This window comes from Mustela nivalis, assembly GCF_964662115.1.
Source record: "Mustela nivalis genome assembly, chromosome: 6".
Classification (NCBI taxonomy): Eukaryota; Metazoa; Chordata; class Mammalia; order Carnivora; family Mustelidae; genus Mustela; species Mustela nivalis.
Window position 1 is genome coordinate 89,419,997 of NC_139025.1, and position 26,275 is coordinate 89,446,271.

General features: G+C 37.3%; 1 protein-coding gene across 6 annotated transcripts in view; it reads right to left on the minus strand.

The window, feature by feature from the left end:
* Nucleotides 1-26,275, minus strand: part of CDIN1 (CDAN1 interacting nuclease 1) — a 237,204-nt gene that overhangs the window by 117,332 nt on the left and 93,597 nt on the right. For all 6 annotated transcript variants that reach the window (XM_082735658.1, XM_082735654.1, XM_082735657.1 and 3 more), the window contains 3 exons: nt 22,897-22,964; nt 12,271-12,336; nt 11,568-11,673 (listed from right to left, as the gene is read on the minus strand). In XM_082735658.1, the coding sequence (XP_082591784.1) occupies nt 11,568-11,673; nt 12,271-12,336; nt 22,897-22,964 (240 nt within the window). The remainder of the gene's footprint in view (nt 1-11,567; nt 11,674-12,270; nt 12,337-22,896; nt 22,965-26,275) is intronic.

The following is a 26,275-nucleotide window of genomic DNA, read 5'->3' on the forward strand; positions in this document are numbered from 1 at the left end:
AATAAACCACAGATGAGTATCACTCATAAATGTAAAAGAAAAAGTTCTTAACACATCTTCAACAAATCAAATCCAATGAAATATAAAAAAGATACTTTTTCATGACCAAGTGGAATTTATCCAGGAATGCAAGGTTGGTGTATTATTCAGGACTTGATCACTATAATTCACCATTTTAACCTATTAATAATAAAAAAAAAAAGATACTGCCCATTTGACCATCTTAATTGACACAGAAAAGCACTTGACAAAATCCAACATCCATTTTTGATAAAAATCTCTCAGCAAGCTAGGAATGGTAAGGAGTTTCCTTGACCTGATATAGAACATCTACAAAAAGTGATAGCTAATGTTATTTTATTTATTTATTTTTAAAGATTTTATTTATTTCTTTGACAGAAGAGAGATCAGAAGCAGGCAGAGAGGCAGGCAGAGAGAGAGAAGGAAGCAGGCTCCCGGCTGAGCAGAGAGCCCGACGCAGAGCTCGATCCCAGGACCCTGGGACCATGAGCCGAGCCGAAGGCAGCAGCTTAACCCACTGAGCCACCCAGGCGCCCCAGCTAATGTTATTTTTAATGTGAAAGATTGGATGCTTTTCCCCCCCAGGAAGGCGATGTATGTTGTTCACCACTATTTATACCCTTGTATAGGAGATTCTAGCCAGTGCAGTTAAGAAAGAAAAAAAAAAGGCATCCAAATTGAAAAAAAAAAAAAAAAGTAAAACTGTCTTTATTTACAAGTGATATGGATGTCTACACAGAAAATCCTATGGCATCTACCAAAAGAGTTTGGTAAAATGAGTTTTACAGAGTTATAGGGTGTAAATCAACATAAAAAATCAACTGTATTCCTCTGTAGTAACAACGAACAACTGGAGATTAAAACAAAAACTATCACTTCTTATTTATTTATTTATCTATTTATTTATTTATTTATTTTGAGAGAGAGCACACACATGTTGTGCATGAGTAAGGGCAAGCGGCAGAGGGAGAGAGAGAATCTTGAGCAGGCTCCACACAGCATGAAGCCCAATGTGGGGCTTGATCTCACAGTCCTGAGATCATGATCTGAGCTAAAACCAAGAGTCAGATGCTTAACTGACTGAGCCACCCAGGCACCCCCAAGACTGTCACTTCTAAAAGAATCAAGCAATATAAAACACATAGGGATCAATCTAATGAAAATGTGAGAGATTTGTACACTGAAACCTACAGGGCATTTTTATGACAAATATTAAAAGACCTAAATAAATGGAGAGATACTGTGATTACGGGTCAGAATTCTCAATATTGTTAAGATATCAATTATTATCAAATTGACCTACAAATTCAATGTAATCCCTATCAGAATCCCAATAGACTTTTTTGGGGTGAATTTATAAGATGATTCTAAAATTTATATAGTAATGCAAAGGGCCTAGCACAGACAAAAACCACTTTGAAAAAGAAAAATAAAAAGTTCGAGAATTTATATAGTTTCCAAAAATATAGCTATAGTGATCAAGATAGTAGAGAACTGGTATAGACAAATTGATCAATGGAACAAAATAGAGAATTCAGAAAAAGGCCTACACGTAAATGATCAATTGATTTTTGACAAGTGTGCAAAGGCTATTTAGTTGTCTTTACAACAAATGGCTCTGAAACAACTGCATATCCATTTGCTAGAAAATGAGCTTTGATCCACATATCATACCATATATAAAAATTAACTGCAAATGGATGCTAGACCTAAATGTAAATCTAAAAATCTAAAATAAATCTTTTTTTTTTTTTTTTTTAAGATTTTACTTATTTATTTGACAAAGAGAGAGAGCGCGAGAGCACACAAGCAGGAGGAGCAGAGGGAGGGGAAGAAGACGACTCCCTGCTGAGGAGGTAGCCGGATACGGGACTCTATCTAGGACCTTGGGATCATGACCTGAGCTGAAGGCAGACCCTTAACTGACTGAGCCAACCAGGTACCCTAAAATAAATTTTCTAGGAAAAAAGGGGGAATCTTTATGATTTTTTTAAAAGATTCTTTTCAATTTTAAGTAATCTCTACACCCAACATGGAGCTTGAACTCACACTCCCAAGATCAAGCGTCACGTCTTTCACTCACTAAGCCAGCCAGGTGCCTCTGCGATTTCTTTAGATCTTTTAATCTTTAAGATTACCTAGATGTGACATCAAAGGCATAATCCATAAAAGAAAACTAGGTAAATTACACTTTATTAAAATTAAATTGTTCAGAGAATGAAAAGACAAGCAACAGACTAGGAGACAATATTTCACATTTGATCACATGTCTGATAAAAGACTTCTTTTTTTTTTTAAATTTTTTTCTTTTTAGGATTTTATTTATTTATTTGACAGACAGAGATCACAAGTAGGCAAAGAGGCAGGGAGAGAGAGGGGGGGAAGCAGGCTCCCCACTGAGCAGAGAGCCCAATGTGGGGCTCGATCCCAGGACTCCAGGATCATGACCTGAGCCGAAAGCAGAGGCTTTAACCCACTGATACACCCAGGCGCCCCTGATAAAAGACTTCTATCTGGAATTTTTTTTTTTTTAAAGATTTTATTTATTTATTTGACACACAGAGATCACAAGTAGGCAGAGAGGCAGGCAGAGAGAGAGAGAGAGAGAGAGGGAAGCAGGCTCCCTGCGGAGCAGAGAGCCCGATGCGGGGCTCGATCCCAGGACCCTGAGATCATGACCTGAGCCGAAGGCAGTGGCTTAACCCACTGAGCCACCCAGGTGCCCCCGGAATATTTTTTTTTTAAAACTTCCAAAACACAATATGGAAAGAACTCAAAAAATGAGCCAAAGACTTGAACAGTCACTTTTCCAAAGAAGAGAGGTAGCAAACAAGCATGTAAAAAGATTCTCAATGCCACTTGTCATTATAGAAATGGAAATTAAAATCACACCGAGACACTACTACACAACTCTTAGATAGCCTAAAGTTAAAAAGACAGAACATACCAGGTGGTGGGGAACACCTGAAACTATCAAACTGCTGGTGGGAATGTAAAATGGTATAGCCACTTTGGTAAACGGTTTAATCATTTTGCAGAAAGGTCAACATACATTTATTGTTACATCCCAACCATTTCATTCCGAAGTATTCGGCTAAGAGAAATGAAACCATATTTTTACATAACTATTTAAAGGAGCTTTATTGCTAATAGCAAGAACTAGAAACAACCTAAATGTCAATTAGTAGGTGAACTGATAGACAAATAATAGTATAGCTAAAGCAAAAAACAAACAAAAAACCAAATGCAAAACAAAACAATACAAAAAATAAAGAGCAAGCCAAAGTACATGCTTTATGATTCCTGAATCTATAGTGAAGAAAGCCAATTAATGGTTGCCTGGGTGCAGAGAGAAGTGAAGAGACTGAGAGGAAGGCCTCTAAGGAGGCCCAAGAACTTTAGGGGTGGTAGGAATGTATGTTCAATATCAATATCAATATAATAATTTTTTAAGTTTATATAAACATGTGTCAAAACTTGTCAAATTGTATACTTTAAGTATATGCAGTTTATTATGTCAATTATACCTCAATAAGGCTATTTTTAAAACTATTATTTATTAAAACAGACTTGCTTTTTATGTGCAGCCAACTGCAATTCAGAAATTTAAAAAAAAAAAAAAAAAAAGAACTCCATTTAAAATTAAACATTTCTTAACAAATGTTCCAGGTCTAGTTCTCTTCTGAATTCAGACCAATCTTCACACAGTTCAGTCAGAATTTGTGAATGCGAGCTATATACAAAAGACTTCTCTAATTCTATGGATTTCAAATCCAACAATTCAGGGGTTATTATATTCTGGGTATACTGGTATATATGACAGGCTTTTATAATAATCCTACAGATACATATTTTGAACATAGAATAAGAGCTCTTGAGAAAGCAAGAAGGAATAGCTGGCCCATTTTTGGCTAACTTTATGGAGGTAAATATCTAAACCACATGTGCTGGAGAGATTTCAGATCCGCTCTGTGAACCCGTTAACAGAGTAAAGTAGCCGCTTAAAACAGATTTCTCACCACGGCTGACATGCAACTGCCTGGTGGGACAGAAGGCATACAGGTGTGAATTCAGAGGGAAATCTAGGTTCAGGTCCCATCCCTGCAATTTATGGCCTCAGGCTTTACTATCAGCCCCCTCCATAACAGAGGTTGGGTCTCTACCACCTGTCATAATGCTTGCTGATCTGAATTTTTATTCCTTAATAAGGCTTTAATCCTCTCATCAACACTCTGTTTGAAAAGAGAAAGGCTACAAACACAAGGGCTGTTGGGCAAATACCTAGCCAAGGCTAGGTAAAGAAGTTGACATCAGTACTGCATGTAGATTGGCATGATCACCTAAGGTTTTCAAAAGAAAAGAAAAACTCCCAAGGTCCAGGCTCTACCCAACATCAATTAAATCAGTTCCCCAGGGAAAAGACCCACATTAGTATTTTTTAAATGCCCCTCATGTGATTTCAATACATGGTGAAGTTTGAGAATCACCGACCTACGCCCCCGTGCCATTTTAGCATCAGTTTCAATCTGATCTCCAGTATTCTAGAATGAGTCTCAGAAATGGATTCTGTATTCTTGGGCTCCTAACTCTATCCATGTTCCTGGGTCACTTCCTATTGGCAGAATCTCTATTATTCTATCCTCACTCTCTCTGTATGATCATCATGGTTGTGTTTCCATCTTCAGAATCATTGCTCAAGCATTTGCTTGTTAGTTTGGTGTGAGGCAACTTTTCTGAAGCATATGGGACCCATTAATTCTATCACCAGCAGAAGTGGGTGGGTCAGCAGAAGAGTCATCCTTTCAACAATTCTTTGATCCCCTGATTTTGGAAAACTGGTCAATACACTCTCTATTCCCCCCACTCTTCCAAATTTTGTGCATGCCTGAAGACTAATCAGATATCATTCTGAGAAACTACAATTCATTAATATTTCTTTGTATGTCTATTTGCTTTCTCTTTAGTCCTTCAACCCATTCCAGTTATTTAAAACTGTCTCGTTATTGCAAATATCACTTAACATAAGGAACATTTCTATTCCTTATTCAGTTCTGGATTTAAAGTCAACATGGAAAATAATTAACAACAGCAGTCAATATGAGTTCCTTGGTTGGGAAAATTCTTGCATTTCACATTGAAAATGCAGAAAAAAAATGTTATAAGAATTCATTCTTTTTTTTTAAAAAATCTATCTGACAAAGATCTCAAGCAGGCAGACAGGCAGACAGAGGGAGGGGTGGGGAAGCAGGCTCCCCACTGAGCAGAGAGCCTGATGTAGGACTTGATCCCAGGACCCTGAGATCATGACCTGAGCTGAAGGCAGAGGCCCTACCTCCTGAGCCACCCAAGCACCCCAAAAAATCATTCTTATAAAAGTACTACAGACACAGCAGACAGTTCCTTCATCCTTTTCAAATATTTCGAGGTTATTCCAGCTAATAACAGTGTCAAATATTTGTCTGGAACAACGGAACATCAATATCTCAAAACCATCTCCACTCTAAGAGATGGAAAAGCAAATTATTATATTTTACCTTTAGAGAAGTCCTCTCTAGTGCATTTGCTAATTATTAGTCAATCTGTCTCTTGTTGTTGCTGATGACTACTTGTTAGTATACCGGAGCAGAGCCTTCTGAGGCTGTTGTAATTGAAGGTTTGCAAGAGCTTCTATGCTGAGGCACATACTCCAACTTAAGACAGATGTGATCAGCCTTGTTTTTAACAGGACTGAAATAACTAGAAATCTGTGATTTGGCTAATTGCAGGCTTCCAGGAAGTATCTTAATACAGGAAAAACTTTGGCCATCCTCTGAAAAAAATACCTTCCTTGACTCTAACTAGTAGGCAGCCCCATTCTAAATGCCTCATCTCTCAAGGCAGCACAGAGAAAGCAATTGCTAAACCATTGAGTAAATAACCAATCTTTAAAATATACTTAGAGGTAAGAACTTAAGTCAAATCAATTCTTGTGGCAGAAGGAATTAGCTTAGCATTGCCTCTAGGAGAGTAGACTCTCTGGAGCCAAAGGTTCAAAATTCTGACATATGGAGCTCAGCTCTTAATCTTTTCAGTGATACATAAATGTGATCAAGACCATATTTCCTCTGGTGCTCATTTCCCCTCAGATCCTAACACCAGTACAAAAAATGACTTTGGAAGATACATGTATTTGCTTCCTTTGATTCTGCTATTTAGAACGATTCAAGAGAGACTCATGGCCTGGCCCAAAACTTGAGAGGATTCTGCTCTGGACCCTTTGGGTTGTATCCTAACCCACGGGGTGAGGATTCTGCAGGACCAAGGGGACATCCCACTTGCTGTATATTCCCCCAATCCCTATCTAGGCTACACTCCATGGAGCAGGGACCTTAAAACTGATCACCTACTAGCCCCTCCACCAGCCAGGTATTTTACCAGCTTTTGGGCATTTGATGATAGATAAAACATGTAGATAAGATGAAACTCAGTATTAACTGGAGGAAGGTGACAAGTAAATAAGAAATTACAATATTTGACACATGTTATGAAATTACTAGCAGAACACAGGAGTGGGTATCAAACTCAAGCTTGGAATGCAGGAAGGTTTCCCAAAGGGATGTCAGCCAAGCTGAGTAGTCCAGGAGGAGTTTAGCTGGCCAAGAAGGTAGATAAAAATGTCTACTCAGAAGACCTCTAAATTCCATCAGACAGGGATATACAGAAGAAAGAGACACAGGGGAACTAATATTTGTTGACTGCCAGGCACTTTGAAAGAGCTTTACGTGTTTTAAATAGCTAATCTTCATGACCATGTGGTCAAGAAGGTATGACTGACACCATTTTATGGGAGAAAACAAAGATCTGGGGAGATAAAGTAAGTTGTTCCTGGTCATGGGACCGGAAAGTGGCAAGAACAGGAGAGAACAGGAGAGATTCCCTCCCTTGTTTCAAGGATCACTAAAACAGGAAATCACGTTGAAACTGAACTTGGCCTTGTGCTTGGCAGTCAGTGTTGATCCTCTCTGAGCGAAGTAAAGAGATGTATCTACAAACTGCCCTTCAGCTTCTCACGGAGGCCAGCGTGTGCCCAGAATGGCAGCTGGCAGGGCTGAACGTGCAGCTGAGATATCCACATTTGTGACCAGTAGTTGTTGGGCACTATGCGCATGCTGCCTAGCTGCTTGTGGAGTTTTGCTCTTTAGGGTCACTTAATATTACTGGAAGTGAGCACAGCGTGTCTGCTCCTACTTCTCTCAAAGGCCACATGTACGTACAGAACCCATGTATGAAACTTGGCCTCAGATTATAGAATTGCTTTTTTCTTTTTCTGTCACCCTCAGATATGAAAATATACTTACTAATATAGATCAAATTGTCAAAGAATTCACATTTTGGTTAAAGAAGTCAAATGAGAAGGCTTCTGGGGTGTTGATTGTACAAGGAAATATGGTTTCTATACCATTTGTATTTATAGCTCTATGTAAATATAGGATATATAAATACATATATATCTAAATATGTAAGTTTTTTCTTTACAATCATATATAGAGCCTTATATAATTTGGGGCTATGTTATGGTCCAAGTGCTGCTTCTCAGAAGTACTCTTTATTTCCTTTAACTCCACATAAATAGAGACTGTAGAGATCTGAGGCACTCTTTGATCAAAGTTCATACCCAGGATAGGGACTTGCACACTGGAAAGGCAGCTTAATGTTCTGTACTCAAAAACTTTGACTTCAGGGAAGGTGATGGCATTGCAAAATGTAAATTGTTCTGAGGTTAATTAATCCAGGGAAAATTCTTGATGCTTTGATTACAAAGGACTGAGGGGCATACTGCATACAGTAATTAACAATAGCAACATAAAGCTCTTTAATAGAGGCTTGTATTCAAACAAATTGTTGCTTATATCAGTGTTTATTCTTTCACTCGGATAGGGATAAATATTATGAAGAAAAGTCCAACCCAGTGAGGAGGGAGAGATGACTGAGGTGAGGCCATTTAGACTGGGTGGTCATGGAAGGTATCCCTGAGGAGGGAAATTTGAGTAGACATCTGAATGATATGAGGAGCTCACCATATGGAGACCCAAATGAAGAAAACTCCAAGTAGAAGAATTAGCCAGAGTAAGAGTTCTGAAGTAGAAATAAGCAGTGTAGATTTAAGGAAGGCCCAGAAAACCAGTGTGGCTACAGAAGAATAAGAGAGAGAGAGGGAGCCTTAGTCGAAGGGGCGGGGAAGAGGGGAAGAGACAAGTGTGCAGACAAGTAGGGGGTAGAGGACAGCCACATCATGCACGGCTCTGAATATCATGGGAAAGAGTTTGGATTTTATTTGAATTATGATGGGAAGTCACTGAGGGGTTTTGAGCAGGAAGTGACATAATCTGATTTGTATTTCCTAAGAGTTACTCTGGCCAGGGTATGAAAAACAGACCACAGGAGTGTAAAGGTTAATGTCTGGAGATCAGTTCGGGAGCTACAGCAACAGTTTAAGAGATGATGACAGACAGTGAGGTGATGGCAGCGAAGAAGGGGATACTGAGGCATGATCTGAGTTATGACAAAGATGGAGCTGAAAGGACTTTCTTGTAGGTTGGTGATAGGTTTGGGTTTTTGGGTCGAGTATTTGGGCAAATGGTGGCACTGTTAGATGAGGTTGGGAGGAACTGGGGGAGCCCCAAGCCTGGGGAGGAAAATCAAGGGTTTAGTGTTAGACATTTTAGGTCTCAGATACCTATTGGATATCCAAGAGGAGGTACTGAATGGACAGTTGTATAAACAAATTTGTACTCAGCGGAAATATTAGGGCCGACAGCAAAAATTAGGAGTTATTATTATAGAGATGGCATAAAAACCATAGTCTCCAATGAAATCTCCAAAAGAGACCCCTGCAAGTGAAAGTGGATAGCAAAGGGAAGTGGGGTGAGCACTGAGTTCCAGGACTCAGCTCCAGTGTAGAGCTGGGAGGAGGAAAAGCCAGCAAAGCAAACTGAGTATGCTGCTAGGATGGCAGGAAGCAACCCGAAGTATCTCTCAGAATTCAAGAAAAGATGTTTTAATAAAGATGTAGGGTATGATCAACTTTGTCAAAGATGCTGAAAGGAAGAGTAAGAAAAAAAGGAAACTGTTGTAGAAACATTAAACTAAAATTAAGGGCTCTGTTGTTACTTATGTGAGAAAATGGGTTTTTATAAGGTCATGATTCTACAAATATTAATTGAACAGTCTTAATTATAAAATCCAGCATTTAATCTAAAAATAGTATGACAATTTGATAACAGTATTTATGACAACTAGAAGCTTATCACACAAATAAAGTAATTAGCCCAAATGCCAACCAGCCAACAGCTTCCTTGAATGGCTACCTACAGGTGGGAGAGAGGAGTTCCTCCAGTCTGAATAATTTCGGCAACTACTTTGTGAGTTGTGTTGAGGCAAAATATGAAGAGTAGGATACCACACATTCATAAGTAGGCTAAGTTCTCCTGTCAAAATGTACTATCATTGGTAAGTCCATATCACTATTATAATCAAAATTTCATCTCCAAGTAAATGCCTCCATGTGCCATTTTGAATATCACCACTACTTCCATTTCTTGGCCTGTCTGCAGACATTTGGTAAAACTACTGAATTCTGTGTAGAGTATTTCTTCCTTGGATGAGCTGGAACATTCAAAATCCAGGCTGACTTTCCCTTATTGCACAATATACCCTGAATGTATCATGTGCAAGGTCTGGTACATATTCAAAGAACATGGTTAGGGAATGTAAACCAATAGTCACGTAAGTAAACACATTAGAAAAAGTAGCACACAACAAAATAATCTAGAATTCAGTCCAAAGGAAACTGTATTAAATTATCCCTTGCTAAGTCTCCCTCCAGCTGGGTCAATAATACGTAGGGGTCCCATGACTGACCAGAGTATTCAGCCTCTAAAATAGTGAGGGCTAAGCATATAGCAAGTACTCCATAAATAGTACGGTTGTTTTAGGAAAAAAAAAACACCGTGATTTTGGAATTTTCAAGTAAGCTCTACTCTTTAGAATTCCATTTGTAATTGTTCCTTATAAAAGGCTTGACCAGTACCAGAGTGGGGGCACTGTCTCTGTGCATAATGGTTTCGTTTATTAGTAGAGTTAAAACTGCTTTAGCAACCTAAACTTACACAATTTGATTTTCTTGTCATTGCTTTCCCTATATCATCAAAGATGATGCTTTCTTTACTATTTCAAACTCACAAAATTGCTAAAAATCTAAAATTCAATTTGCCACATTACTGCTAATTTGAATAATGGCTGAATAAAAGATAGGGAACGCTGAAGCAGCATTGATTTCTAAAACATTTTGCACTTTTCTCCTCCATCCCTGTAAAGTAAAGCTCGGATGCTACGCACAATTACACAAGAAAATCAAGAAAGCCATTACATTCAGCATTTTGTCATGATCATTGTTACCATGGCAAAAAGTGGGCTTAGTTTAGCACAGCTGCTACGGACGAGGTCTGCTGGCCTTTTGTAAAGCTGAGTAACAATATAATACCAAATTCTGTAGCCTGTCACTGTTTTTTTTTTTTGTTTGTTTTGTTTTTGTCTTTTTGTTCTGTTTTGTTTTGTTCTGTTTTGTTTTTCTGCAGGATAAGACTATTGTGCACAGATGCTACTGTCTCATTGCTTAATGATCTGGGCCAGTGTCATCTTATTACTGTATTCTTACTGTTGGCCAGTGACTGAGGAACACAGTTAACCTAGAAAGGTTGCCCCTTGCCCTACCTCCTATCCTAAGGGGAAAAAGTGCATGGTGTGAAAATGTGGCACTTCAATAATAGAAAAAAGCCAAAATTTCAACAGTTGTACTAGAAATGCAAGGGAAAGTGCAGAGTTTGGGAGCGAGAAATACAAATGCATGCAGACTAACTGTATGGCATCTTATTTTCTTTCTGAGAATCAATTATCTTTAAAATGGGGGGGAAGGTAACTTCCTTGTGAGGATTAGCTGAGAGAATATGAAAGCCCAGGCACATGGTGGGAATTTGATAATAAAGCATCCTCCCCTTCAACCTTTTCCCTTAATTGATGAGATTTCCATGCCTTTAGGACGTTGACCGAAGTTGGTAGGTAAACTGTTTTTCTATTGGAAGGCAAATCGTTTTGATCTTTGATATCATTTGGATACTTCCCTCAGCTGACGATATGATCTTTTTAAAGGTCTGAGAGTAAGCATAAACTTCACAGCCAAACAATAAAAAGTTAGTGTCAGTATCATAATAGGCACCCCACCTTATTATTCCTATTTTGAGTGCTACCAGTATTATCGCTGTAAAATGGAAAATGAGAGAGAGTATATACTAATTTTGACCGTATGCAGAGATTTTTAGTTTTAAAAAATGAATCCACATTATGAAAGCAGAGAAGTTTAAATTATCTGAAATGAATACATTAATCAAGTCTCGGTATTCACCAGAAACAAAGGCTACTAGCATTTTTACCAGCTAAACAAAATATTTTTTCTAATGAGATTTCAGCTGTGTATCGTTTATCTTAAGAGAAAAAGAATGGGACCTTACCTATTCCAGTAGCTCCAGAACTGGTCATGCAGGTAGGCCTGGTGGCTACATTCATCACCAAATGAGGCTTTGCTTTCAATCCAGTGAATTATGTGCCCTTCTACGGCTAAGGGACAAAGCATTACTAATACAGAGGAAAGAGAAGGGAAGATTGGAAATACTAAGCTCTATCTAGGCCTCTCTGTGCTTCACATTAATGAGCAGAGGCTCAACCCTTGCTGTCGTCGATGGAAGAAATTATAAAAAACACAATACGTTTCTACAAAGACCATTTATGCTATAATCACATCCCTTTCATTTTCATCATCATTTTCAAAAAATCCCCCTCCTGTTCTGGCACTGCCCCTGTAAGTGGACAAGTTCTGTGAAAGCAAACCCAAGTGAGCCAGCCTGGCTTTTCAGAGGAACCATGTTTAAAGATTCAGGATTTAGAGAAATGACCTGACAATGGCACCCAAAATGTTTTCCGAAGACATGTTTACTTCTCAAATTATAGGTAAACATTTTTAAGGCAGAGCTTTCCTCTGACCCTATTATTTTCTACCATTCTAAAACAATCTTTTCCAATAATTTCACCCATTTAAAGCTAATCTACTCTGAAAACATTTGCTAATATTAACAAAAAGTAAAAAAAAATTAACCTATGGAGAAAAGACATCCCCTTTTACTATAAACAAATGCATAAGAGAGTTTAAGAACTTACCAACTGGAACTTGTAAAATAAAGTCTGGCGTTTTGTCATAACCCTTTGCACGGAGCTGATCTTCATCTATAGGAAGAACAAATACTATTACTTGTACAGTGTTTCATTAACAAGACAGCAATATAATTGCTTTTCTTTCTTAAAAATGTGTAAAAATTACTAATGCAGCCACACATATCTTTCTTATGCATGCACGGCTATGTCAGAATAAATGAACTTTCTTAACAAACCTGAAGCAGAGATATAAAAATGCCTCTTTGTCCCTTCTGCATTTTTATGTCTTTATTATAAATATCATTAATTCAGGCTGTCATATGCTACCTTTTTTGGGGTAATTGAAAATACTCAAAATAATGAAATATACTTACTGATTAAAAGAAAAGGCTTTCACCACCGTGAATATCACTAGTGTTATCAGGCAATATTGACAATTTACAGTAAGGCACAAGCACAGTGGCCTTTACAATTATAAAACAAATGTTTTCATTAAAGCAATTAAGAAAGTTTAGTTTCAATTAGTAAAACTATTCCTATACACAAGAACACAGAAAGGGACAAGGACAATGAGATCACTACGGAGAATTAATTGCCCTGCTTAATTCCTTTGGTATGCTATTGTTTCTGGAATTTACCAGAGTTTTACAACTAACAATATGTAATTCTGAAAAGCAAACAGGCTTTGAGATCTTTTTCTAAGTCTGTTCGATTTCCTGATCCTCTGTAAATATCAATGATCCATTCAGAAGGAAAGGAGGCAGGAAAAGGGAGCTTGGCAAAGTTGGAAAAAACTAGCAAGGTGCTTGGTTTAAAAAAAAAAAAAAATCTTCCAGTATTTTCTAAATGCTGTCCTTGACTTCTAATGGCATTACAATGTGATTTCTGAAATGAGGAGTTCTCCATTAGATTTTGGAGTGACCTGGTCATTCAATTCCAGACGTGGCTTTCTGTCTTCACCCAACCTCAACTAATGGCCCAACCAAGTAACAAGGAAGGCTGTGTGGTCTCTTAACACCTACTGGGCTGTTGACATTGTCATGCATCCCATTCGCCTTCCTGCATCACCTTTGATTAAAATTAATGGCCCATTCCCAGTGTTGGGTAGCTTATTTCCAATCCATTTGTCAGCCCAAGACAGTGGTTTCATGGCCAATGTTCAGAAACTCTGTTTTAGAACACTCTTGTGTACATCTTGAAAGGTCAGCATTTTAGACGTAAATAACCTTTTAATGACAAGACATATTCAAACTAGATATTTAAGTTTAATTTTGTTAAAAGTGGATGTCCTTTATCCAGACGTTAGAGGATTGATGCCAGAATTCAGAACAATCTCCCCTCCTTGAAATATAAAAAAATTTAAGTTAACTATTGAGATAAGGAAATACAAATTTAAATAATTTTACTTGAAAAACAAGAGAATTTGGAAAACTGGACTGCAGATGAACAAGACTGGAACAAATTTCTATGCTCTCAATACACTGGCCACAATGAGAATATTTAAAGGCAAAGACATTTATTAAAAGCAACTTAAGCGCCTTGAGCTAATGTTTCCCGTAGCTGATGAACAGTTTTAAAAGCTGGGTTGACATTAAAAAGCAGAGACCAATATTTTATTAAAACTTATCCTAGCTTGATCAACCTTTACAGATGTTAGAATCTGTTTCAGAAAGAAAAATGATTGTTTCTGAGAGCAGCTCAAAACAAAATTTCAAAGGTCACCAAGCTATCCAAATGCACATACTAAAACTCTTAAAAGCAGATGTTGCACTCCAGTTCACTGCACCAAAATTACCAACACAATACCTACAATTTAAATTTTGTCACTTACTTAATGTGACACACACACACACACACACACACACACACACACACACACACAAGTTGGGCAGAAAACATCAGGTGAGGCTAGGGAATCTTTCCATCCTTCACTGGAGAACTTCAAAGTATAACCACATATTTTCTTACTCCACTCTCCCCTTACCTCCCTCTATCACTCCCTCTCAGTTTGAAGTTGATCCTATAGTAATTTTACCCAAAAGGATAGCTTCTAGAAATCTGTTTCACCACTAGTGACATCACATTAAAAAAAAAAAAAATTAAGAGGTTAATCCACATATTTGAAATACTTTATTATGTATCTTTTCCCCATTCTTTTATTTACTAAACTCTCACTGCCTTATCATCCCTGTTTCAACCTTCACACTGTTAACTTTCATCCTAGACTTCCCAAGAAAGGAGGGCACAATGCGGGCAAAGTTCAGCGGAAATGCCAGCACAAGTACAGGGAGTAGCATTATGAGCAGGTGGCCTTGCTCACCTGGTTTAGGCCCCAGGAGAACTTTCTATCATGGATCATCCCCCTGGGAGATTTCTAAGGTCAGCCCCATCCATCTGGTCGGATTTCCTTGCCTCTGTATTATGCTCCTTTCTTGGGCTCCAGACCTTGAAAGATTCCTTCCACAACATCATTATCCAAACCATTGGGTATGGTTGACCACTTTTTCGGGGTTCCAACTCCATGTTCTAGAGGTTATGGCTCAGTCACCAGCCCACACTTCATCCTTTCTGTTCATTCTGGCTTCTTTCCCTTGTCTTATTGTGCTTATTCCTTGTTTCCCACATACTGGGTGCAAAGCATTTGCTCTGAAGACAAGAAGTGTTTCCTTCTCATTTTTAAAGCCTATTCATTGCCCCACTGATACCACCAACGTATGCTTTGTATTTAATGTTCAAACGGCTAACTGAATAAAACATAACTACATTTTAAGGAATACTCATGCCTTCTACAAAGCCAACCTAGACTGACTTAATAACTTTCTTTCCTGATTTAATTTCTCATTAATCAACAAGGCACAGGGACAACAAATGTGGCCCAAAGTTTATTTGGTATCTTTTACTGCTATCTTTCATCCTGGGTCCCAACTGTTTGCTCTGAGATTCATCTCAATCATCAAAGAAGGAGCTGCATCTCTTCCCTTAATGCTCATGGGAAGTTTTCCTACTTTTTTTCTTTAATCTGCAATATTTAAATAACATTAGTATTATCCATTCCTTTAAGTAAGGGCAGAATTCCTCACAAACAAGTGAGCCTGGCGCTATGGTGGGGTAGCTCTTTGGTTATTTTTCCCATTTCTTTGATGGCTACCAATCTGTTTCAATTTTTGTCTCTTCTAACAGTTAGTTTTGCAATTTCTATTTTCCTTGAGAATTACACATTTTGTCGAGGTTTTTTATAGCTCTTTGTACATACTGGAGTCAAATGGTTACTTAGGATTCTTTGAACTTCCTAAGTAGAAAATTGGATGTTTCAGTAACCTAATGTTTTCTTCAAGAAAAAAAAAATCAGAATTAAGGGAAGAAAGAAGAATAATGTTAGCTAGAAAAGGCAAAAAAGAGTAATAGCAATCTTTAAGAATAGTGCTTTTAGTATTACTTCCCAAAATGTTGGGGATCAATATGAAATCCATCTCCAATCCTGTATAACTATCTTTTTTTCACTGAATATAGCTGAAATATGAAGTAAGGCTCATATTTCACTGAAATATTAAGTAAGGTTCATATTTAAGGTGTATGTTAAAAACACCCAATATATTTTGTAACTACTAAGCTTGTTGATGTCATAGTTCAAGGGCTCATTACCAAAATTAACAGAATATTCTTGCTTAAAAGCAGACTTCTTAGCCTTGAGGTCCACAAAAATGTGGGGGTTTTAGATAATGTGTGTAACTCATGAAACACAGTATTTCTGAACTTGTAAAGTCTTAGAGATTGCTAGTTCAGTAGTCCAGCTTACACACAAGTGGCCCAGAGGAGTGAGGTGACTCACCATGACCTAGGCTTCTTGGATAGCTAAAGATACATCAACCAAGTTCTAGTTCGTCTAATAGACTGCAGACCACTAATTATGGCAAATATTTAAACTTGATCATGTGTAACATTTATAAAGTAGCGAAAAATTCTTATTCTCCTCCTGGAGGATCTTAAAGCATAGGAGGGGTGATGGCCATCTGTCCTATATTATTTAGGTGACATGTGCCTAAAGAGGAAATGAACTAGATAATCTCTTGATTTCTAGCATTTCAATGGCCTTCTCTCCAACTGAAGTTTTAAAAAAATCAATGAGACTACATCCACAGATAAAACTGATGTTAAATTTTTTAAAGCAACCCAGGTCTTCATTTATTTTTAAGTTGTCAGGCCTGCCTTTAGAGGGCATTTAAAAAAGGAATTACACATACGTAAAGAACACTGTGAAAGTTTAATTTCTCTGGCCTTTTAATTACCCTCTCCTCTAAATGCCCCAAAATATCCAAAGCAATTAAGTACTAATTACACAATTTCTTTTTCTAAAATAAAGGGCTGATTTTGAGTCAGAGAACAAAACACATCTGAAACTAGTTAACATATACTTAAGAATCATAGAAGGGCATGAGGACTACCAAGGAAAGGTTTGAGGTTTTGTTTGTTTTATTAAAAGGCTTTAAATTTTTTTTAAGAAAAACAGTTTTCCCCTGGAAAATTATGCAAAATTCCAGTTCATGACATCTGAAAATGAAAAGTAACATTCTGATATGGCCTTTTATCTATGAATTTGTCCAAAGGTTTCTAAAGTGCTAGGTTAAAATACATTGTCTGATGAAAAGAATCTTAACACCTATTACGTTTCTATTAAATTGAGGAAAGGCAAAAGATATACATGAACACAAATGAAAACTACAGTATATCTTTTCTATTCTAGGATTTTGGTTTTTTTTGTGTGTGTATGTGTTTTCCAAAATGTTGTCTCATTTAATACTTGGAGCTATGACCTTCATATCCGTATTTTTATGTTCTCAAAGAGTGAGTTTCACAGTCTTTTCTACCAAATTTAAGAAATCAGCAAGGTTTCAGCAATAGATGTTACTAGGATATGCATACCATGGGCAAAGGTATACAGAACAGATATGCATTTAATGGGGAGACCCACAGCACAGATAAACAAAATCTTCAGAGAACCCCAAACTTCATTACAGCCATTAGTTTCAATCTCTTCCCCCAAAGCCTCTTATCAAAGCTACTAATAAGGAATACAACTGACTGCTCTGACCTTGTCCTTTGCTTATGTCTTCAGGGGACAATACTAGTGAAAACTGAAGTGCCCTAAAGATAGGAAACAAATGGGAGGTCACAAAGCCAGGACAGTACAGAGTAGGGCAGAGCAGGCTGGTCCCTGCCAACCAGCGGCTGTGAAGACAGGAAATATGAAAATCAACAACAGAAGTAGAACTCTTCTATATGGGGTTGAATGCCATAAAAGAAGGGACACATCAGAATGGTTGAGTGAAAAGGGCAAGTTGTTGGAAAGGCATCGGCCGGGGCTAGTTTCCACTAAACAGAACAAGGGCATTGGATGGAACACCTTCCAACTTCCACATTCTGAGGAATGGCTGATGCTATCCTTTGGTTCATTTTTTTTTTTTTTTTTAAAGCTGTCGTATTGATGTCAGACCCTTTTGCAGGGCCAGCTCCATCTGTCCCAGAACAAATCTCAATGAGGAAAAGAATATTAGCAGTTCTGAGACACAAAAAGGATCTTCTACACACCTACACACACATGCATGCACTCTAGAGGCCAATCTCACAACACAACAGATTTGACTCACAATGCCTTTTCATCATGGGGACTAAAGCTCCAAACTATAATTAATTTTCTGTGGAGTGAGATATTTGAGGTTTTGGTCCTGCATCCCATTCTGTCAGGCACAGCTATCCTACTCTGATGATGTGATTCTGATTCTGGGGAATGACCAATAACGTGAACCCCAACTATCAGCCTCAAGGGTGGACAGTTGTAGCAGATTAGAGCCCTTCCTCAGTTGCATTATGGGGCTGAAGAGATTGACCAACTTGTCTCTGGGACTAAGAAGTCTAAGGAATAGACAACAAGCAACTACCAAGGATCATCTTATTGCTTAAGAATGAAGCCACATAGAAAAAAAGAACACAAGAGGCAGAAAAGAGACTGATGACATTATTATTTTGTCTTCTGGATTCTATACACAGCAGAAGCCAACTTTTTTCCTTTGGACTTTCCAGATATACATCCTTGAATATGTGTATAATGTAGTTTGACTAGATTTTTGTTACAACCAAGCAGTTCCAGTGTCTCATCAGTGGCCAGGAAAGCAGACAATCAGCAGACATGAGTTATCCGCCCAGAGCCATGAGTAGGGAAGGGCCCAGAGTAGAAAGACTATTAAAGTGGACAGGGAAAGCTGTCATCAAAGTTCCAGGGACTGTGTTGTCTTCTGGCAGCATATGTGTATCTGATTCTCTTCTCCTGGTCCCAAGGAGAAGTCCACACAAGCATATTCAGTAAGGGGAGTAAGCTGATCCCGCACCATGACAATTTCCTCAAGAAGGAAGAAGGGCCCAGTTCCCTATATCCCATTTCCAATATCACATTCCCATTGTTCTGAAAACTGTATCTTATTTTTAACCTTCAGAGAGATAGGAATTTAAATACTTGATACCTTATGAAATACTCAACCATGTCATTTCCCTTTAGCCTATGTAATCATATGTTTTATTTCTAGTCTCTTATTCTCTACTGCTAACATCTGCCCATAAACACAACCTTAGCACTTTAAATCTCATCTGTTCCTGCTGCCTGTTCCTCACCTGAAGTCATAATCCCCCGTTTGTCACATCATAATCACTCCCCCAACAGAGCACTGTTGCTTCAGGTGGGGAATAAAGCAGCAGGAGCAGATGAACTCCTAGAAGCAAAGATCCTAATTTTTTACAGCAAGGGACATCCCTCACTAAGCCTCCTTGGCTTTACAGATTATACCCTCCTGGAGTCCTACAGAGTTACACACGAATGCTAGAAAAGCACCCGTGTAAAATATGCCGGTTTGTCATACGGCAAGACCAAACATGGGACGGTGGAGCAGGGAAAAAGCAACTGCGTCTCAGGTGTCACTCAAAATAATTGTTAGCTCCTACTAGCAGGGCAACATTCACTGGAAAGAATACCGTTATCTCCAGAGCCATCCTTATTAAGCCAAATGTAACAAGAATTTGCACCAGACAGTGGATGTGGAAGGCACTAATGAAAGTCCCCCTGACCTGGAGACATGCCAGCCCATGGAGGATGAACAGTTTGTTTCCAGTCTCGGATAAGCTCTTTCAGTCTCTGACAGTGCACAGAGTCTCATCATCTTCTCACTATCACTGTTTTCCTTTCCTCCCTTGTCTTTTGTCCAAAGCTCCTCCTTACCCCTGAGAAGGAGAGGCTGGGGGTAAGGGGAGAAAACAAGACATGGTCTCGTTAATCACCAGAGAGAGAAAAACCAAAACATCTCCTCCAGTCGTTAAAGTACATTTTCTATTTTGTTGATATTAGAAATGGAACGGACCCTTAGCAGAGAGGATAAGGATGATCACAATGCTTATTGCTCAATTTAAAGCTTAAGAAGGGCTCTTTGTGCATCTATACTTAGGAGTCGGCAGCAGGTTCTTCACATCTTCTCAGACTTTAAATGCTGATCAAGAAATGTTAATTCTACAGTACTATCCTTGGAAAGAACTGACACAAACTTACCTGAAACTTATCTGAAATTTTCCTGGGAGATTCCATGTTAGATTCAGCTTTTATTTATTTATTTTTTTAACCCTAATGGTGCCCGCCCAAAGTAAGTACTTAAAAGATATATGTCTGTTGAACCATTGGAAGAAAAGACTGGTTAGCACAGTGGTAAGATATCCAAGTTAAGAGCTCAACCAGCCAGCCTACAAACACATGGTGACAGGAAGGTGATGGTGAGAGAGCAGATGCATATGTGAAATTCTATCACCACTTCAGGAAAAGTAGCTTATGAGCCAGTAGCATTTTCTTCTATGTAAAGGGTACCTATTGATTTTTAGTATAATCTATACTTTCTTTCAAAAGTTTACTAGACGTAGCATGACAACAGCCTCAAATGTATTTCTTTTTATTATCAAGACCATCAAGTGAGAACCTACTGAGATGCACTGGAGATGGGACTGAATTCTTGCTGGGCTGGACATAGCAACAGTGTGTATCAGTGTAAGCATCAAGAGGGGATAGAACGCTTACCATTGTCTTCACACTAACTAGTGTAGAAAACATGCTCAACAAAAGTTAGCTGAAAACAAGGCATGAATAATAAATAAAACAATTATAAGACCTCTGAGAAATTGCTAGAAATCAAATGTATACATTTGTTTACAGCTTATCTCCCTACTAGACCATAATTCCACAAAAGCAGGGACTTCATCTGACTTAATGTTTCGTTCCTAATAAATAGTACCTAACTCAATAACTTATTTTTGGAATAAATGAATAAGTGTATGAATAAAACATATTTTTTTAGTTGGAAAAACTAAACTTTATTTATTCAACTTTGATTTTTCTGAATACAGTGCACCTACCCACAGAAGTACAAATGGATAAATTTATAAAATAGGATAAATCCATGAGTACACAAATCTTTAATGAAAAGGGCTCTTCTTTTTTTTCTTTCCAATAGTGCCTGGTTAAATCTTGTGCCATAACAACTGTTCAGGGTATGGTTATGGATCAAGGAAATTCAAAAAATTATTAGTGTTAAAATAAAGGTTATTTTTATTTTTCTCTTCTATTGGTAAAAAGGTCATATAAGATATGTATTTTATAAAATTACATATATAGCACAATGAGTGGAAAATTTAGAATGGTATAGATTTTCAGGGAAGTCGTAATTCTTAAGAAGGGTTAATATGTAAAAATAAGAATCCTTGTTTTTTTGAAAGTAGTGGACAGATTAGAAACCAAAAGAATGAGAGAGAGAGAAAGAGAGGGAGAGATCAGTTTTACTTTTGCTTCTAAAAAAATCAAAGTAAAACTAACATGTTTGTTAAATAGCTCTGCAACAAAATTCAAGATGTATACATGTAAATGAGGAAACATCAGATTACTGGTCTATTTATAAACCAATATTTTTCTATAGTCAATTTTAAATGATAATCTATCTAAATTTACCTGGCACAGTACTTTAGACCTAATTTATCACTCTGAAGGAGTATACACGAGGTAAAAGAAAACCCCAGAACAATATTTCATACAAGGCTTTGACTTCACATGCTTTAACTTGTAAATAAACTTGCTACATTAAAATGCTTAAAATGCATAGAATAAATTAACTTCTTTGTATGCTGATAAGAAAATGCTTAACAACATGGAGTCAGCTAAACATCCTATAACTCATTTAAAGATCAGTTAAGTATCACCTTTGGGTTATACTTTAATAAAATAGTTATTATTTACTTCAATAAAATAGTTATCTCTAGACCCGATAACACAGAGAACTAGATGGGACCCATGAATAGGAAGTCCCCTTTCTGAACTTTTATGCAAGTGTTAATGACTCTGGCCATGTTTCTGCAATGTCTTTGCAAGCCATGGTCAATTCAGTCTAACAGTTCCCAGAATTAAGGGAGTCAAGAACCTGGAACTCAGTTTAGATCATATGTAGGCCTTTGGCTCCTCTTCCCGTACATGAAAAACTTGCTACTTTTACATACTGAAGTGTAATTCACTAATTTGAGGCCATTTTCCTAAATCAACTTTCTTTAGCCCCTGCTAGAGAATATGAGATCTCCCATTTCAAAATTATCAACAACAATAACACCTTCAATTCCATTCTCCAGCTCATTAATGAAAATATTAAATACTAAGACTTAGACTTTTTGCAGGCCTGTCTTCAACATCCCCCCCAACCCAACTTGATGTAAGACCATCCAATGGACTTTTCTTGGCCAAATCTTTGTCCTGTAATAAAAGCGTGTAAACCAATATTCTGTGATTTTTTTCAACCTAAAAAACACACTATGCAGACTTAAATATCTACATATCACAGATGTGTACAATGCACATTTAGGTTTATATACAACCTTTAAAATTATCACATCACAATGGAGAAGAGGAATTAATTCACTGTAGACTGCTTTATGGTTTCTGTGATCAGTTATCACATGTATGCCCTTCAAGGCTTAATTTTAATGCTTTAGATGTTGAAAGAAATAATAATCTGTAACAAGATTCCATATTGGCACACACACAAAAACACATGTCCATGTATACATGTGAGATTTTTAAAAATCACACTACATCTATAATGACAACTAATGTCTCGCATAAAAATAATAAAAGCTTAATATTTGACTTTCAAGTAAAAGTACTCTGATTCCATATGTGAGAAAATATATCCAACATGAATTTTTCTAACTATTCTTTTTAACATGTAAAGCATTTTATAGACAATATTTCTTTTGTTTCTTTCTCATAAGGCTTAGATTATGGCTAATTTCTCATGACACCAAAAGTAATACTGCCACAGATATTAAAGCATTTTTTCAGCCACTTATTCTATAAAATATTAATTGCAAGCCTGTGCATGTGCTGTATATATAGGGATTAGGTAACTGAGTTCCTGCTCAGTTCTAAATCAATATAAGATAACATGCACGGCATCAATCATTGTTCACTCTTCCTTTAGTACATAATAACTGTGAGTGGAAGATTTTTAAAAATATATATTTAAGCACTCATGGAGATATTACAAGCGAGAAGGATGTGATATTTACCTAGGAAGGACAGGTTTTTCTCCAGAAGCATGTCTCTTAGCAGGACTTCATGTTCATGGCCAATGGCACTGAGAAGTTTTAGTTAAGGAGGGTAACACAGGTGGAATTATAAATTAAAAATACGCTAATACCAGGTCTCTACTTTGAGATGGAATGGAAAATAGAGTAATCATAGCAACTATTTCCACCATTAGCCCACATCTCTGAGGAATGAGATTTCATGCATGCCCTCATTTAAATGATTCACTGGAATCTTCTTATTTCTGTAATGTTTACAAGCATTTGGGCAACTAAAGATTTGTAAAGGGATGTGTACCTTATATTCTTTTGAAAGGAGGGGGAGTCATTTTAAACATCCTTTGTACTATGTTAAAATCCCTCCATTCAACTAGTACATTTATTAAGCACTAACTAAGAGCAGCAAAGAATACCAGCCAGGCTTTGCCTTAAAGGAGTTTCCAGTCTTACAGAGTTCTTTAAATCGTCTAAGAATCCATACTTATTCCAGAGCCAGCATTTCTAGATTCCATCCCACTTTCAGCCTTCGGTTGGTGATGCTCTGTTTATGTGGGAAGCCAAATAGCTGACTTGCTGAGAATTCCAGGCACCCTGCAGGAAAATATTGCATGTTGCAAAGAACTGTGTGTTGGACGCGTGGGTGCAGAGGATGCTTCAAGTCTTCCTCGTGCACACACATTGTCTTATGGGTAGAAATAGATATGTACAGGCACACGTAAAGTCTTGGCATGATTACTATGAGTTATGTACTGGGTTTAGTACTTTATGTATGTTATTTCCTCCTTAGTTATTATCATCCTTATTTTACAGATGAGGAAACCAAGGCTTAGAAAGGAATGCATACACAGTCATATGGTTCAAATGTGCCAAGCAAAGGATTGGAACACAACAAAGCCTTTTGTATGACCTCCATACAACTTCCTGAAAAGTACTAAATTTAATTATGCAAAAATAATTTTAATAATTTATTTATTAAATAAATTTAATAATTAATAATAATAATTGCTACTAGCTAATATTTCTTAAATACTGTAACACTAAGCCTTGGTGTTAAACACCTGGGGTTTAATTTTTTTTTTTTGTAATTCCTCAATAAACTTTGGTTATTTTATTGCTATAGTTTCAAAGATTCATTACATTCTGCTGCTCAGACATGCATATGCCATTTGTTTCATTACCGACTTAGTTACTGACAACTCATGCTGTTCAAGCCAGAACGCAGGAGTCCTCGATGCCTACTTTGCTCCCACACTCCTTTCAGTACATGCGCAACTCTTGGTATCAACTTACAACTAAATGCAACAGTCCCCAAATTTTTACTACTTCTCTGCTACCATCCCAGCCTATCATTTCTTTTTTAATTTTTTAAAAAATTGTCATCCCAGTATAGTTAAAATACTTACTGATATATTAGGTTCAGGTGTACAATATGGTGATTCAACACTTGCATACATCACCCAGTGGTCATCACCCAGTGCACTCCACGATCCCCATCACCTCTTTCACCCATCCTTCCACCTACCTCCCTCCCTTCTGGTAGCCATCAGTTTGTTCTCTATAGTCAAGAGTCTTGTTTCTTGGTTTGTCTCTCTTTTTTTCCCCTTTGCTCTTTTGTTTCTTAAATTTCATATATGAATGAAATATGGTATTTGTCTCTGACTGGCTTATTTCACTTAGCATTATACGCTCTAGATCCATCCATATCATTGTAAATGGCAATATTTCATTCTTTTTATGGCTGAATACTATTCCATTGTGTGTGTGTATGTGTGTGTACATATACTACATCTTATTCCTCCATCTATTCCTCTATCTATCAACAGACACTTGGGCTATTTCCATATCTTGGCTATTGTAAATAATGCTACATAAATATAGGGGTGTAAGTATCCCTTTGAATTAGTGTTTTTGTATTTTGGGGGTTAAAGACTTAGTAGTGTGAACACTGGACCATAGGGTGGTCCTATTTTTAACTTTTTGAGAAACCTCCATACTGTCTTCCACTGCAACAGTTTCATTCCCCCAACGGGGCAAGAGGGTTCCTTTTTCTCCACATCCTCGACAATACCTATTTCTTGTGTTGTGGATTTTAGCCATTCTGACAGATGTGAAATGACACCTCATTGTAGTTTTGATTTGCATTTCCACATGGGGTGCCATCTTATTTAATCTTTACCACCACCACATGAAAAGGTACTATTATTAGTCCAATTTTATAATCACAGAAAGCAAGGTTCAAGAAGGCTAAGGAACTTGCTGAAGGTCCCATGGCTGGTAAATAATTACATCAGGAATAGGACTGGGAATTCTGCTCTATTTTCTAAAAGGATGAGACTGCACAAAGTTTGAAAAGAGCATTATCCTATGCTGGTACTCGATTCTGTCAAAAGCATTTGATATTATTTATCTGATTCCTCATTGTATAATGTCAACCTGGTCGTGTAACTCCTCAGCTTACCAGAGACTCTAATTCTGATCATGCATTCCAAGAGGGCAATTTAAATAAAACAAAAGGTATGCATTATTTGTTTAAAAAATTCCTAGAGCACTATCTGCCCTTTATCATACAGGTGAGTACCATTTAAATCATAATTTGAGAGATGTGGCCACTCATGTCCACTGTCAAAATGAGCCCCACGTCTTCATCATTGTAATTTTTCCTTCTGTTGTCTCCTGCCCTCACCATGCACATGGCTGTGATTATTTAATTTCTAATTGGAAACAGAATAAGGAACAAAAATTTTCAAATCACAAAATTTCATACATTTGTAGAGTCCACTGAAGACATGTGATGAATACGTCTCAACGGTCTCTCATTATTAGGGGCAACCCACATGTTAGAACTAAATTATTTACTTCTAATCCACATAAATGTGCTCTCACTTTTATTGTTGTAAATTATTTACATCTAAAATGTTGAATCATGAAACTGAGGTTACTGATGGTACAGAAATGAAACCCACAGCATTTTAAGCTTCCTGCATCATTATCTCTCCTTGCTACTCTGTTTAGGTCTTTGTGTAATAGCTGTGTCCTAGAGTCACACTTGGGAAAGTTGAGGTGGCTGCTTTCTCACACCTTTTGTGTCAGTGACTCTATTTGTGGAAGGAGGGGTGTGGATGAACATGGCTATGCAGGAAAAAATGTTGTAGACACCAAAAGAAAAAGAAAGCACAATGACAATTTATATACGCTTAGCTACTGTGCTTTCCATGGTGTCTTATTTGTAAATGACCAATTTCTTTTATTCTACTTACACAAATGTCTACATGTAACATTTTCATAATGGAGTAAAAAGATTTTTGCACCTATTCTATTTACTAAATGTGTACTTTCTTTCTTACAAAATGATGTAATTTAC